General features: G+C 44.8%; 1 protein-coding gene across 2 annotated transcripts in view; it reads right to left on the bottom strand.

The window, feature by feature from the left end:
- Positions 1 to 13,051, bottom strand: part of PIK3CD (phosphatidylinositol-4,5-bisphosphate 3-kinase catalytic subunit delta) — a 37,871-nt gene that overhangs the window by 13,414 nt on the left and 11,406 nt on the right. For both annotated transcript variants that reach the window (XM_081016031.1, XM_081016032.1), the window contains exons 4-12: positions 11,710 to 11,942; positions 10,744 to 10,923; positions 9,503 to 9,652; positions 8,617 to 8,706; positions 6,875 to 7,096; positions 3,730 to 3,826; positions 2,935 to 3,065; positions 1,999 to 2,058; positions 497 to 664 (exon numbers count right to left, since the gene is read on the bottom strand). In XM_081016031.1, the coding sequence (XP_080872157.1) occupies positions 497 to 664; positions 1,999 to 2,058; positions 2,935 to 3,065; positions 3,730 to 3,826; positions 6,875 to 7,096; positions 8,617 to 8,706; positions 9,503 to 9,652; positions 10,744 to 10,923; positions 11,710 to 11,942 (1,331 nt within the window). The remainder of the gene's footprint in view (positions 1 to 496; positions 665 to 1,998; positions 2,059 to 2,934; positions 3,066 to 3,729; positions 3,827 to 6,874; positions 7,097 to 8,616; positions 8,707 to 9,502; positions 9,653 to 10,743; positions 10,924 to 11,709; positions 11,943 to 13,051) is intronic.

Genomic DNA, 13,051 nt, shown 5'->3' with positions numbered 1-13,051 from the left:
AGGAGCCAAGCCTTCTGGGCTGCTGAAAAGGCTTAAGCTGAAGTATCCTTCTAGCTACTACAGTAGAGCATACCAGCTCAAGCACTCCGCTGGCTACCTTGTGCAGAAGGGATCACCTTTGTCCCTTTCTCAGAACTTGGAGGATGTTGTGGGGAGACAAAGTTGGTGTCAAAAACTCCACTGCCACAAACAGGAAGGTGGGGGATGCAGGGGGAGGCAGAGGATGGAGGGAGTAACAGAGTTGCCACCCACCCTTGTGCGAAGGATGGATTCTTTTTAACTTGTTGGCTTTGAAGAAATAAAACTGTTTTTCCTAGCATGGTTTCACATATTCTGCCATTCTGTACAATTCTGCATTTTAAAAAAACAGATACACATGCATAGATAGATAAATAGAGGTTCTGGAACCCATGTTCGGCTTGAACATCTGCATGCAACACCTGAACATTCACTCTCTGCCAGCTGCCGCCCTGGCTCCGAAGCAAGAACTTCTCACCTGAGCAACATCTTCGTGCTTGTTCCATTTGGTTACAACCAGCAGCTTCGCCAGGGCACCTGGGTACTGGTCCCGCACCTGATGCCTCATCTTCCACACAAGGTCTTTCTCGTGCTCGTAGAGTTCGGTGTGAGATCGGCGCTCCAGAATCTCTTTCAGCTGTTGTTTCTGAACCGTGGGGATTGATACAATATTGACTTAGCACATTTATACCCTACTTTTCCCTCAGGGAGCTCCTCCTCCTTCCTCGTTTTATCCTCGCTGCAGCCCCGTGAGGCAGGTTAGGCTGAGAGTGAATGGTCACACCCAGTGAGTTTTGTGGCTGATTGGGGGATTCGAACCCTGGTCTCCAGGGTCCTAGGCCGACACTCTCTAACCCCTACACCACAATGCCTTCGCCTCCATGAATTTGACTAATCCTCTTTTAAAGCCATTTGTGAGGGGGTAGCACAGTGTTGCACATGCAGGCAACCAAAAATGCACTGTTATTGAGACTGAGGTCTGGGCTCTATTAGTTGGGAACCTACCGTATTTTTCGCTCTATAGGACACACTTTTTCCCTTCTAAAAAGTAAGGGAAAATGTATGTGCGTCTTATGGAGTGAATGCAGGCTGCGCGGCTAAGCCCAAAGCCAGAACAGGGAGACGGAGTGCTGCGCAGCACTCCGTCTCGCTGTTCTAGCTTGGGGATGGCTGCACAAAGCCTCCGCAGGGCAGCGGGGTGCCTTCACCCCGCTGCCCTGCGGAGGCTTCGCAGGCTGTCCCCGAAGCCAGAACAGCAAGAGGCTATCCCAGAAGCCAGATCCCTCTTGCTGTTCTGGCTTCTGGGGTTCAGAATTTTTTTCTTCTTGTTTCCTCTCCCCCAAACTAGGTACGTCTTATCGTCCGGTGCGTCCTATAGAGCGAAAACTACAGTACTTGTTTTTTCACACTCCAACACCCTAACTGACACACCATCCAGTTTTTTAAAATAATATTGAAGATAACGTCTATCTTCAGGTTTCTGGGGTGTATCCAAGTCAGTTCTACTCAGGGCAGACCCACAGAAATTAGTGGACCTAAGTTAATCATGCCCATTCACTTCAATGGGTCTACTCTGAGTAGGACTAGCAGTGCCTACAAGCTTTGTTTTGTCTTTTGATGGCATCGGGTCTAGCTGGGCCTCATTTGACGTGGCCTCACTGGACAGCACTGAGCAAGTCTCCCTCCTTCACCCTAACCTACCTCACAGGGCTGTTGGGAAGATCAAACAGGATAATCCCAATGGACACACTTGCCGCAACGGAGCTCATTGAAGGAAGTGTATGTGCTGACATCTCATTAATAAATCAGCAAAACACCAGCTAAACTGTATCGTGCACCCCAGATGATCCCAAGCGATTGAGATTCAAACTGGCTCCTATTTGCATAGCCCCACCCCCAGCTCCTGTTCCTTGGTCACGCTGGGGTGTGACAGAATGTTGAACTGGTTTTGAAAATGGATGCGTGGGAAGATGTGCTCACCTCTTCTGGGTCCTCCGACATGTACCGGGGGCACTGCCCGTTCCTTCCATGCTCCATGATCTGAAACACAAAGATAAAACAGAACGTGTTCGATGACATTTAAAAACCGTCATGATTAATTATTATTACTGTAAAGACTCTATCATCATCATCATCGTTATTATTATTTGCACATACTGGTCTTTTTTCCCCTATGAAAAGTAAACGCAACATGATTTACAATAATGTATGGAACTGTTATGTACAAGGGTTTATATGAATACTATACATACATATTGGTCTTTTTCCCCCTACAAAAAGTAAATGCAACGTGATTTACAATAATGTATGGAACTGTTACGTACGAAGGTTTATATGATTATATATATATATATATATATATATATATATATATATTTGTACTGTTAAATTCTGCCCCAGTCTCTAAGTGACGAGAGAATCTAGGGGAATTTAGGTCAGCAGAGACTGTGATGTCTTTACGATATTTGGTTTTGTTTACACATATATACAACCTGAGCGTAAGATGGAGGGGTTCATAGCGTTAACAGGATCTTGCCTCTCCATCAGGCACAGAGCAAGCATACCTCTGTCTCTCTAGCTTCCACCCTGCTTCCAGCCCAGATCACACACAGTTTATTGCTGATTTTTATCTCTTTCAATGTTTTAAAGAGTTATTTTTACTGATGTTATTGTTTTATTCCCACTGTAAGCTGCCCAATCAAGCACTGGGTAAATATTATGAAATCAAACAAACAAATAAAATACAAGCCTAATAAATCAGCCAAACTGGCAGCGCCATATGGAAATGGGATTCCACACTCAGTAATGGGAGGCGGACCCCTCTTAAGACTGAATGGAGATGACTCACTTTTTCCATTGACCCAGAAAGCAGACTAAACTGGCCAGGGACAGGGGTGCAAACCACCACCTTCTTACCTGTTCAAAGGATGGATAGTAGACCGGGTACAGCGAAATGCCAGGAAAGCGGATGACCAAGGCCGCAGCACTTTCCGTATTGGGGTTGGTCCGGACGGTGCCAGTTGGGTTCAGTAGCTCTCCTTTCTCATCTGGAAAGAAAGGATGAGGCTCCCTAAGAAACGTGGCGCCACCTAGTGGCCAATGATTTGGCAAGAACGGGACATGAATGCCATACATTGTAATACTTGGCTAAGTCACAGTCAGAGGACCATAGGAAGCTGCCTCATTTTATTTTTTTTAAGTGTGGCAGCACCTACACTTTGGAACTCCCTGCCTATTGATATCAGGCAGAAGTACCTCTTTTCAGAGTCTGCTAAAAATGTTTTTTAATTCTGTTTTTAGCTTACTGTTATTTTAGCTTTTCAGAGGTCTTAAAAGCATTGTTGTTAATTTTTCATATGGGCAATTTTGTCGCTTTATCCTTTTTCGTAAACAGCTTTCAGGTGGTGGTTGTCTTTTTACAATCATGTCATGAGTAAGACATAAAGCAAATAATTTTCAGCCCAACCGGTCCATTGAGCTAAGCACTGTCTGCACTGATTAGCAGCAGCTCTCCAAGGTTCCCCCCCCGCCCCCCGCTCTCTCTCTCACAGAGAGGTTTTCCCCCCAGCCCCACCTGAAGCTGCCATTGGCGACTGAATGTGGGACCCTCTGCATTCCAAGCTGATGTTCTATCTTTGATATGTCCCTTTCCCATGTATTCTATTACCCAGGATGAAAACAACAGTAATATTAGAGAGCTGCCTTATGTACCTGGAAACGATGACCACATTGGCAGGCAGCACTCTCCAGTTTTCAGCTGGTCTTGGTAGTCAAACAGCATGATGTTCACCCAGGCAATTGGGCAGTCCTGCAGGGAGGGTGATGAAGATTTAGTGGGTCAGGTCCACGCAGCAGGAATAACATTCAATGACTGTGATCAAGCCATGCCCACTGGCCATATACCCTTGCAGGCACCAGGGCGCAACATACCCATAGCTATTTGTAAAGGACCGAAGATCAGCTCATCTGCAGCGCTTGCAAAAATCTGTCTGCAGTGCTTTAGAGACATTAGGTGACCTGCTTTCCCGGTGGTGCTGTGGTCTAAACCACTGAGCCTCTTGGGCTTGCTGATCAGAAGGCTGGCGGTTCAAATTTGGCGAAGGGGTGAGCTGTTGCTCTGTCCCAGTTTCTGTGAACCTAGTAGTTTGAAAGCATACCAGTGCAAGTAGATAAATAGGTACCACTGTGGCGGGAAGGTGAGTGGCATTTCCATGCGCTCTGGCACTCGTCACGGTGTCCTGTTGCGCCAGAAGCAGTTTAGTCATGCTGGCCACATGACTCAGAAGGCTGCCTGTGGACAAACGGTGGCTCCCTTGGCCTGAAGCGAAATGAGCGCCGCACCCCATAGTCGCCTTTGATTGGAATTAACTGTCCAGGGGTCCTTTACCTTTTACCTTTATTAGGTGACATATTTTCCCGGTGCAATGCTGCTTTGAAGGCCTGGCAATCAGCTGATAGTCAGGCCTTCAAAGCAGCGTGCACCAGGAAAACATATCACCTGATGCCACTGTGACATCAGGTAATGGACAGGTGGGTGGTCCTGCTCACCCATCAAACATGGCCTGTAAGAAGGGGAGAAAAGGATTGGGCCCACTGATCAGATCCAATTACCTACCCTTTTTTAAAGCTGCTTTTTTGGCTCTGGTATGCTACTGGGTCTTGAGCTTGTCTGCTTTGTTTAAAAAAACACAGAAGAAAAATTCAAAACCCAGTAGCACACCGAGCCCAAAGTGGCTTTTTAAAAAATGAAAACAAACAAGTTCAAGAGTCAGTAGCAGAGCCAAATCAGCTTTTAAAAACTGTGAAAAAAACAAAACAAAGGCACTTTAGCTACTGATTTATTTTTTTAGTTGTACTATATTTTATATATTTATATTTTCTTCAAGGGTGGGGTTGGCTTTTGTAGGAGTTGGTAAGCTGCCCATACAATGTATTCATTGAAAAGCAGGGCCCACAATTTCACATCCACTCAGAACTGCTACTGGGTCTTGAACTTGTTTGTTTAGATTCCCTCTGACTCCTGTGTGCTCCTGTCATTAGAAATATGCAGCTCAGTCCCTTAGCCTTGGAAGGGGGACAGTTAGAACTGGTTCAACTGGTCTTTTTTAAAAACAAAACAAGCAAGCAAACAAACATTTGCAGAGTAAACAGGGCCAAGGGATTAATCTGGCTACAAACACCGTCCTCTGTTTTCTTTCGCAATGCTCGCTTCCAGCACATATCCAAGAAAATAAATACCCAGAAAGAATGCATCACCTCTCTACTTCTAACTGCCTCCCTTCTTTCAATTTCTAAACCTTCTGAAGAGTCACTCAGCGAAAACAGCAGAAGGCCTGGCTCCTGACCAAGCCCTAAATGATGAGATCTTTGGTGGAGATGGTCCAAGAAGTGAATGACTCAGCATCTTCCAAGGAAGCAACGGAGAATAGCTGCAGCATGACTCAGCAGAGCACGATGCAGTCCAAGGGCTCAAGTCGCCGGCCCAGTTCCTGCAAGCTTGTTCTCGCTGGATTTTTGTACGTAAGGAATTTGCAACTCTCAAAAAACCTACACACTTTTTCATTTAAGGCTGTGTACACAGTTCTGCTCACTCTCCATCCAGCGCTGCTCCCGCTGGTTTGTAAATGCCCCAATCCACATCTGTCCTGTTAGTTACTTAAGAAACGTGGTCTTTGAAAATTGAAGTCATATGAAGACATCCACACTCCCTCTCCAACCACTGGTGTGGATGGGAAGTGGCAACTTGGAAAGATATTCGCTGCACTGATGTGTATAACAGAATGCAAGTGTGATTTGAAGCAGTGGGGGTGAGGACTGATTTTGTTGCATTTTAAGCCTGTATTGTGAACCTAGATATCAAAAAGATCAGTGGCACCAATAAGGCTACCTATCTTATCTTTCTTGCTAGCTAACATGCTAACTTTCTATCTATCTGCTAACTAGCTAGTTTTCCACCTAGGTAGTTAACTTTCTATACTGCTTCCTAGCCAGCTAGCTTTCTTTATATAGCTATATTGTTCTCTATCTTTCTTGCTACCTAACTAACTATCCAACCTTCTAGCTATCTTGCTAGATAAGATAGCTAACTTTCTATCTATTATCTAGCTAGCTATCTAACTAACTTCCTAGCTATCTTGCTATCTAGCTAAGTATATATCTTGCTAACTACCTATGGGCAATCATTTAGATCAAGGATATGGAACCTATGATCCTCCAGACATTAGACCAGGATTTCAGACAAGGCTTGTAAGCCCGTGTTTTAAAGATGGAGATAAAGGAGTGCAGAGAGAAAAGCAGGAGGGGGGGGGAACAGTGAAGGGCAACAACAAACATCCACTGAATCACCCCTTGCCCATCTACAGCTACTCAGCCCCACCCAGCCACATCCTTTGGGGGATGCTATCACACTTTAAAGTGATCGCTGTGTCCTAACATAAGATAACAGACCCAGGTTGTAAACAACCCGAGCCACACTTTGGAGAAATTGACCTGCTTCACCCTCATCTCACTCATCCATATGGTTTATGGCTCCCCAATTCTAAGACCTCCACAGGATGGAAGTGGAAAGAATCTTGAAGACTTAGAATTAACAGTTTCAGACAGTGCCTGAAGGAAGAAATACACCATTTTGGGAAGGTTCTTACATAGAAAAAAAAATCTCTTGCAAGAAGAAAGCGAACGCATCAGGGAAACAGGTTTCAGCTCTCTCCCCTGCTGGTCTAGATTTCTATTTGCAGGGTGTTTTTAAGAGGAGGAAACTCTCTCACACACAACCAGCAGTGAAGTGGTACATTCCACCCTGCCACTGCAAGACTGCACCACCAGGCCAATGCAGTGAACCCTAGGAGGGACTTACAGCTTTCTTTGACTTCTTCTTGGTAGACCTTGCCTTCTTGGCTTTCTCCACCACAGCGTAGAGCGCCAGGCACAGCCGAGCCATGCGAGGTAGGTCGCAGACGTTAATCTCGAATTCAAGCCTCTGTCCCCACACGGGCTCTGAACAGACGTTGACTTCAGAGCTGGACACCATCTTGCAGAGCATCTCATGGCCGTGGTACAGGCCCGCCTGGACCACCAGCTGAGAAAGGGAGATGCAGGACAAGGGTGAGCAAAGCCATCCAACCTCACAGCTCTGTGCATGCGTGCGCCATGTGCTCAACCCATGTGCACTTCAAAAGGTAACAGGTAGAGAAAAGAGGGGACAAAGGAAAACGACACAAATCGGTCTCTGTTGCTTAGTAAACAAGGCAGGGGGAGACACCTGCATTTCAGCTGAGTTGCTGCTGGCAAAACCCAATGAACATATTGCTCTATAGTGGTGCTGACTGTCAGTCAATGGCATGAGGTCGGGCTCCCAGAAGAAATACAAAGCACCCCAAGGGTCATGTAGTCCAACACGCTGCAATGTAGGAATCACTGCTGTTATATGATTATGTTTTGGTTGTTAATAACTTCAATATGGGGACAGACCATGGTAGCTCAGTGGGTAAAGCATCTGCTTACATGCAGAAGGTCCCAGGTTCAATCCCCAGCATCTCCAAGTAGGGCTGGGAAGAGACCTCCTGCCTGAAACCCTGGAGAGCTGCTGCCAGCCAGTGTAGACAGCACTGAGCTAGATGAACTAATGACCTGATTCCGGACAAGGCAGCTGCCTATGTTTTATAGAAATGGAAATAAATAAGTAACAACCGGTTGTGTCCGGTGCTCATCCTACTCAGAGAAGATCCAATGATGTTAATGGCCATGGCTAACTTTTGCACGTGCAATCCAATGGGTCTACTCTAACTTAAGCTGAACAAAACCCTACATAAATAAACAATAGTATTTCAGGTTGCAGGTTCCTATTCAGGCAGGCCTTTGTAAAGTAAGGTGCAAGCAATGCTGATCAATGGGCAAACTCGGTTTTAACTGCTGGTTTTAGATGTGTTCTGCTGTATTTTAATTAATGTTTTCAGCTAGCTAGTTTGGTTTTATTCCTATGTATTGTGTAATGTCGTTTTAAACGTTGGTAGCCACTTTGAATCCCAGCCTTGGAGGAAGAAGGGATATAAATACATTATATCATCATCGTCATCATAAGGTCATTTTTGACTGCTCTTCAAACCTAATAAAAAGAACTACAACCCTCCCAGCTAGCAGAAAGGTGGCACCTTCAAGAAGCAAAGTTCCAGCCTTCCCTGGACCTTGCAGAGCCAAATTTCTACATCTATGAAGGTATCAGCTTTTGTGGGTTACTTTCTTTTGTCCTTTTTTTTTGGCTTTGTATCATGCAGGAGCACATTTAAAAAAACAACAACCCCAAAAACCAGTGATCTCCCACGCAGCCAGAAATTTCTAAGAACTCTCCTTCTGCAGAATGCTGATCAACAACCCTCCCCTTTCCTGTAGTGTGAAGCCACTGACACCGACTTAAGAGCTGAATGAAAAAGTCTCATGTAGGCTGGTGGTGGTTGGGAGGAGAAGTCAGCACATGACTTCTGCCTTTTGATCTCAGCATTTTTTAAACAACAAGCAGTAAACAACAAGGCAGGAAGAGGAAAAGAAGCCACAGAAAGTCCAGCAGAAAGAAATAAAGAAAGGGGGTAGGGGGGAGAGTACCTTCATCCGTTCATCAGCATTCACCTTACTGCCCTGCACCAAGTCGATATAGTAAGGCTGCTCAAGTGACCACAGAGAGATGGAGTTGGGCTAGCGTGTGGGGTTGGGGTGTGGGGAGAAAAGGGAGAGAGGTAAATATCACCACTAAAGCATAGGAGGCAACCATCAGCCAATTTAGTTAGCTAAGCTGGAAAAGCTATACGCCAAGCACTGAGATATATTTAATTTCTGTTATTCTGTCCAGACTTAATTATTATTCAGATCACTACCCCAACCCTTCCGTCGAGCTATGACGGGATGGCTTACAGGAGGCGGTGGGAAAACTTTTGTCGTCCTGGGCAAGTTTCTGGGGGCCGCACCCCAGTGGTGGGACAGGGCCAGAGGCAAAAGTGGGTTGAGCAATAACTGTGAATTTTACTTTTGTGGAGTCAGCTGGTTTCTCTCCCCCCGCCCCGGCCTTCCATCAAGGCAAGAAAGACACATTGTCAGAGTTCAAGAACTGACTCCAGGTATACCCAAGAGAGATGCGGGCAAGGAGGGAGGTGTGGCCTGGGCAGAGGCCTGAGGGCCACATGCTGAGGCATGGAGGGCCGCATTCAGTACCCAGGACTGAGCTTCCGCCACTCCTAGCTTACAATGATTTTCTTTAATCTAACAACTACCCTGTGAGGCAGGTCGAAGCTTCAAAACTTCCTGCAAACACTGTATCATTTCTACGAGTGAGGGTGGGAGGGAGACGTACAAAAAAAATTAAACCCAGGTACTCCAGGGCCAGTGAAAACGTCATATGGACTACAAACTTTGCACGTTCCGTTTCAAAGACTGGGGAAAACCACAGTGTCTGGACATGCCTTTCTCATTTGTTTATTTATTTATCGCAGCTTACCTTTTTCTTGGGGACAGGAGGAGGTTTGGGGGACGCTTTTGAGGGGTGAGCGATCCCATTGGTTTGTTCTTCCCACAGAGCCATGATGGAAGTGGAGTGCACCATTGTGAGATGTGGCAGGAGGCCGCGGTGCAAACAGTCACGGATGTACTGCACGAATGGATCAAAGGACATTAGCACATATAGCAGGAGCTCAAAACGCTAAATGTATGAGAGGAGAAAAGGAGTGCAAGGCTACAGGAATTGGGAACGGGGGCCAAGTCAGGGTGGGAGGCCCAGATTGCCGGTATGTTCTCAGATAAAAGATATAGTAAGTATAAAATCCTGAGAATATATATATATATATATATATATATATATGTGTGTGTGTGTGTGTGTGTGTGTGTGTGTGTGTATATATATATGTATGTATATATATATGTGTATGTGTATGTGTGTGTGTATGTGTGTATATATATATATATATATATATATATATATATATATAACAACCACCACATTTCTAGCCCATATGAGAAAAACGCTGAATTCCAATCCACCACCCCACTCCTGAAATGACAGAATGATGGAGAATAATGGGTACGTGTGCATTGGTATCCACAGCACAGAAAGAGCTTGCACTCCTCTCTATGGTCTCCTTCCTGGTGTCCCCCAGTGAACTAAATGGTTCTCCTTGTGATCACTTTGGCATGCAATTTTTAAGCTGTGCGAAGGGCAAAGCAGCATGTACATGTCAAAATAAATTTTAAAAATAGATAGAATATATGAATAAATCAGAGGCTTGCCTTGCTATAAAAATAAAATAAACTGGACATATATATTTTTAAAGGCAGGCCAAGTGGGGCTGGGAAAGTTTCCTATATTAAATCCTAGAGAGCTGCTGCCAGTCTGTGTAAACTGCACTGAGCTCAATGGACTAGTGGTCTGAGTCAGTAAAAGGCAGCTTCCTATGTTCCTAGGTCTTAAGGGAGGGGTTGTAGCTCAGTGATACAGCATCTGCCTTGTGTGCAAGATGTCCTCGGTTCGATCCCTGGCATTGCCAGATAGGGCTGGGAAAGTATGCAGAGTCTCTGTACACAGTACAGAGCTAAACAGACCACTGGTCTGGCCCAGTGGCTTCCCAAACAGGGTCCTCCCAGAAAGCGAAAAGCCCATTCTACTCAGGGAACGAATATCCTTTGCCTTCTCTGTCCTTTCCCAGCTAGTCAGTGAGACAAAAGGTAGGAGAGGGGAGCACACACCTGGAACTGGTACAGAGGGTAGTTCCCGTACAGATATTCACATTTCCCGTTAACCTGCAGGGCGTATTCCTCCGGGCTATTCATTCTTTGGTGCCGAAAAATTGTGGCTTGCTTCTTGACAGCATAGCTCATCAGTGTCACAGGGAATTCCTTGGGAGAGATCTGGAAGGTGAAACTTTCCTGCAGGGAAGGAAATATAATGAGCAAAACACAGGGAGCTGCTCTCCCAGGGAGTTATGGCCTATTCCCCTGCAAAAAAAAAATTAAGACTGCAGTCCTCATGGTTTTCAGTAAAATGCCAGGGCTATATTAGTAGTAATATTAATTAATTTGTATACTGCCCTTCATCCATAGATCTCAAGGCAGTTCACAACATAAAATTACAATATTAAAAACACTAAACACATAATAAAAATAAGTACAAAATGAAAACAATAATCTTATGATTATCTTATAGACAGCCCTATCTACCCATATTTTATACATTGTTTTATATTTTCTGATTTTAATTGTTATTTACTGTTGCATTTTATCATGCTAAGTTGCTGTGAGAGGCTTTTCTTTTTTTGTAAAGTTACTAACAAATAAATATGATAATAATAAAACTGACTTATGCCATTATGCAAGAAAGACTCCATCTAGGTCAGTGTTATCTATGCTAATCTATAGATTCCATACAGGGAGTCTCTCCCAGCCCAACCTGGAGATGCTAGGGATTGAACCTGGGACCTTCTGCATGCAAAAGCAGGTGCCTGACCACTTATGGCATAGGAAGCACATTTTCCTCACTGTTTATGCCCTGCTTCCCCCCTCTCTCTGTTTCCTCTTATGCGAAATCTTATACTGTAAGCTCTTTGAGGGCAGAGATCTGTCCTCGTGCAAACGGCAAAAGCTGCATGCATACGAGTATTTATTTTTTTTTAAGTAAAAAAAAGTTGCTCAGATTGAAAAGGCTTGTGGATTTACCCCTCCAGACTCAAATTTGACATTGACAAAGATGTTCTTGTTGGGGACTTGGAGGGGGCTCTTTCTTCCGAGACTGCTGGATGAGGGTTCCAGTTGCACCGGGAAGCTGTACTCCATCCAGGCTTTCCAGCTCAGCTGCTGCCGCCTGGTCACTCTCTCCTCACAGAACTGGTGCATTTTGGTGCGGAAGTCATTCACTTCCGGGTCAGACAAGGCGTCAAACTCGTGCAGGCCTGACAACAGTAAATCCCAAGATATTTTTTTAAAAAAATAAAAACAATAATAATAGTTTTTTGAGTGTGGGGGATGCCATCTGTGATGTAGAACCAGGCAACACCACCACTCTAATATAAGAATGGCATCTTTTAAATATTTCACAACTTTAAGTTTCCAGTCCTTATGAAAGCATTGGGGGGGTGCTTAAAAATGGATGGCCAGCACCCATAGAAGAGTCATAAACTGAAATGATTTTGGAATTGGAATTCTTAGAGTTCTAAGTTGTTGTTCTTGTAAATATTTTTTATTTCATTTCATAATGTATATAAAACGAAGACCAATTATAACAACAGATGAAAAATAAAAGAGGAAAACAAACTACAAAGCAGGCATGCAGAATGAGTTAATATGTTGTTTTTAAGCTTTACAGGGGTTCTGCTTCCACTGCCCTAACCCCTGTTTTCAGACAAATCATAAAATTGGAAAAAAAGGTTCAGAAAGGGGCAACCAAAACAACAGATGGGATTGAGCAACTTTTGAAAGTGCTCTCACATCAGTGTCTCCTAACACTCAGTCATACAGCTCACTGGGGGGGTCACCTTCTCTTGGCCTGAACTCCCTCACAGGGTTGTTGTGAAGATTAAACTATATACAGTGATACCTCGGGTTACAGACGCTTTAGGCTACAGACTCCACTAACCCAGAAATAGTACCTCGGGTTAAGAACTTTGCTTCAGGATGAGAACAGAAATCGTGCGGCAGCAGCGGGAGGCCCCATTAGCTAAAGTGGTACTTCAGGTTAAGATCCGTTTCAGGTTAAGAACAGACCCCCAGAACGAATTAAATTCTTAACCCGAGGCACCACTGTACTGGAGTTCCTTAGAGGAAAGGTGGGATATAAGTACAGTGGTACCTCAGGTTAAGTACTTAATTCGTTCCGGAGGTCTGTACTTAACCTGAAACTGTTCTTAACCTGAAGCACCACTTTAGCTAATGGGGCCTCCTGCTGCTGCCGCGCCGCCTGCCCCCGATTTCTGTTCTTAACCTGAAGCACTATTTCTGGGTTAGCGGAGTCTGTAACCTGAAGCGTATGTAACCTGAAGCGTATGTAACCTGAGGTACCACT

The sequence above is a fragment of the Podarcis pityusensis genome (genome assembly GCF_964106645.2).
Source record: "Podarcis pityusensis genome assembly, chromosome: 8".
NCBI classification, from domain to species: Eukaryota; Metazoa; Chordata; class Lepidosauria; order Squamata; family Lacertidae; genus Podarcis; species Podarcis pityusensis.
The sequence above is the reverse complement of the archived record's forward strand: the minus strand, read 5'-3'. Positions and strand labels throughout refer to the sequence as shown.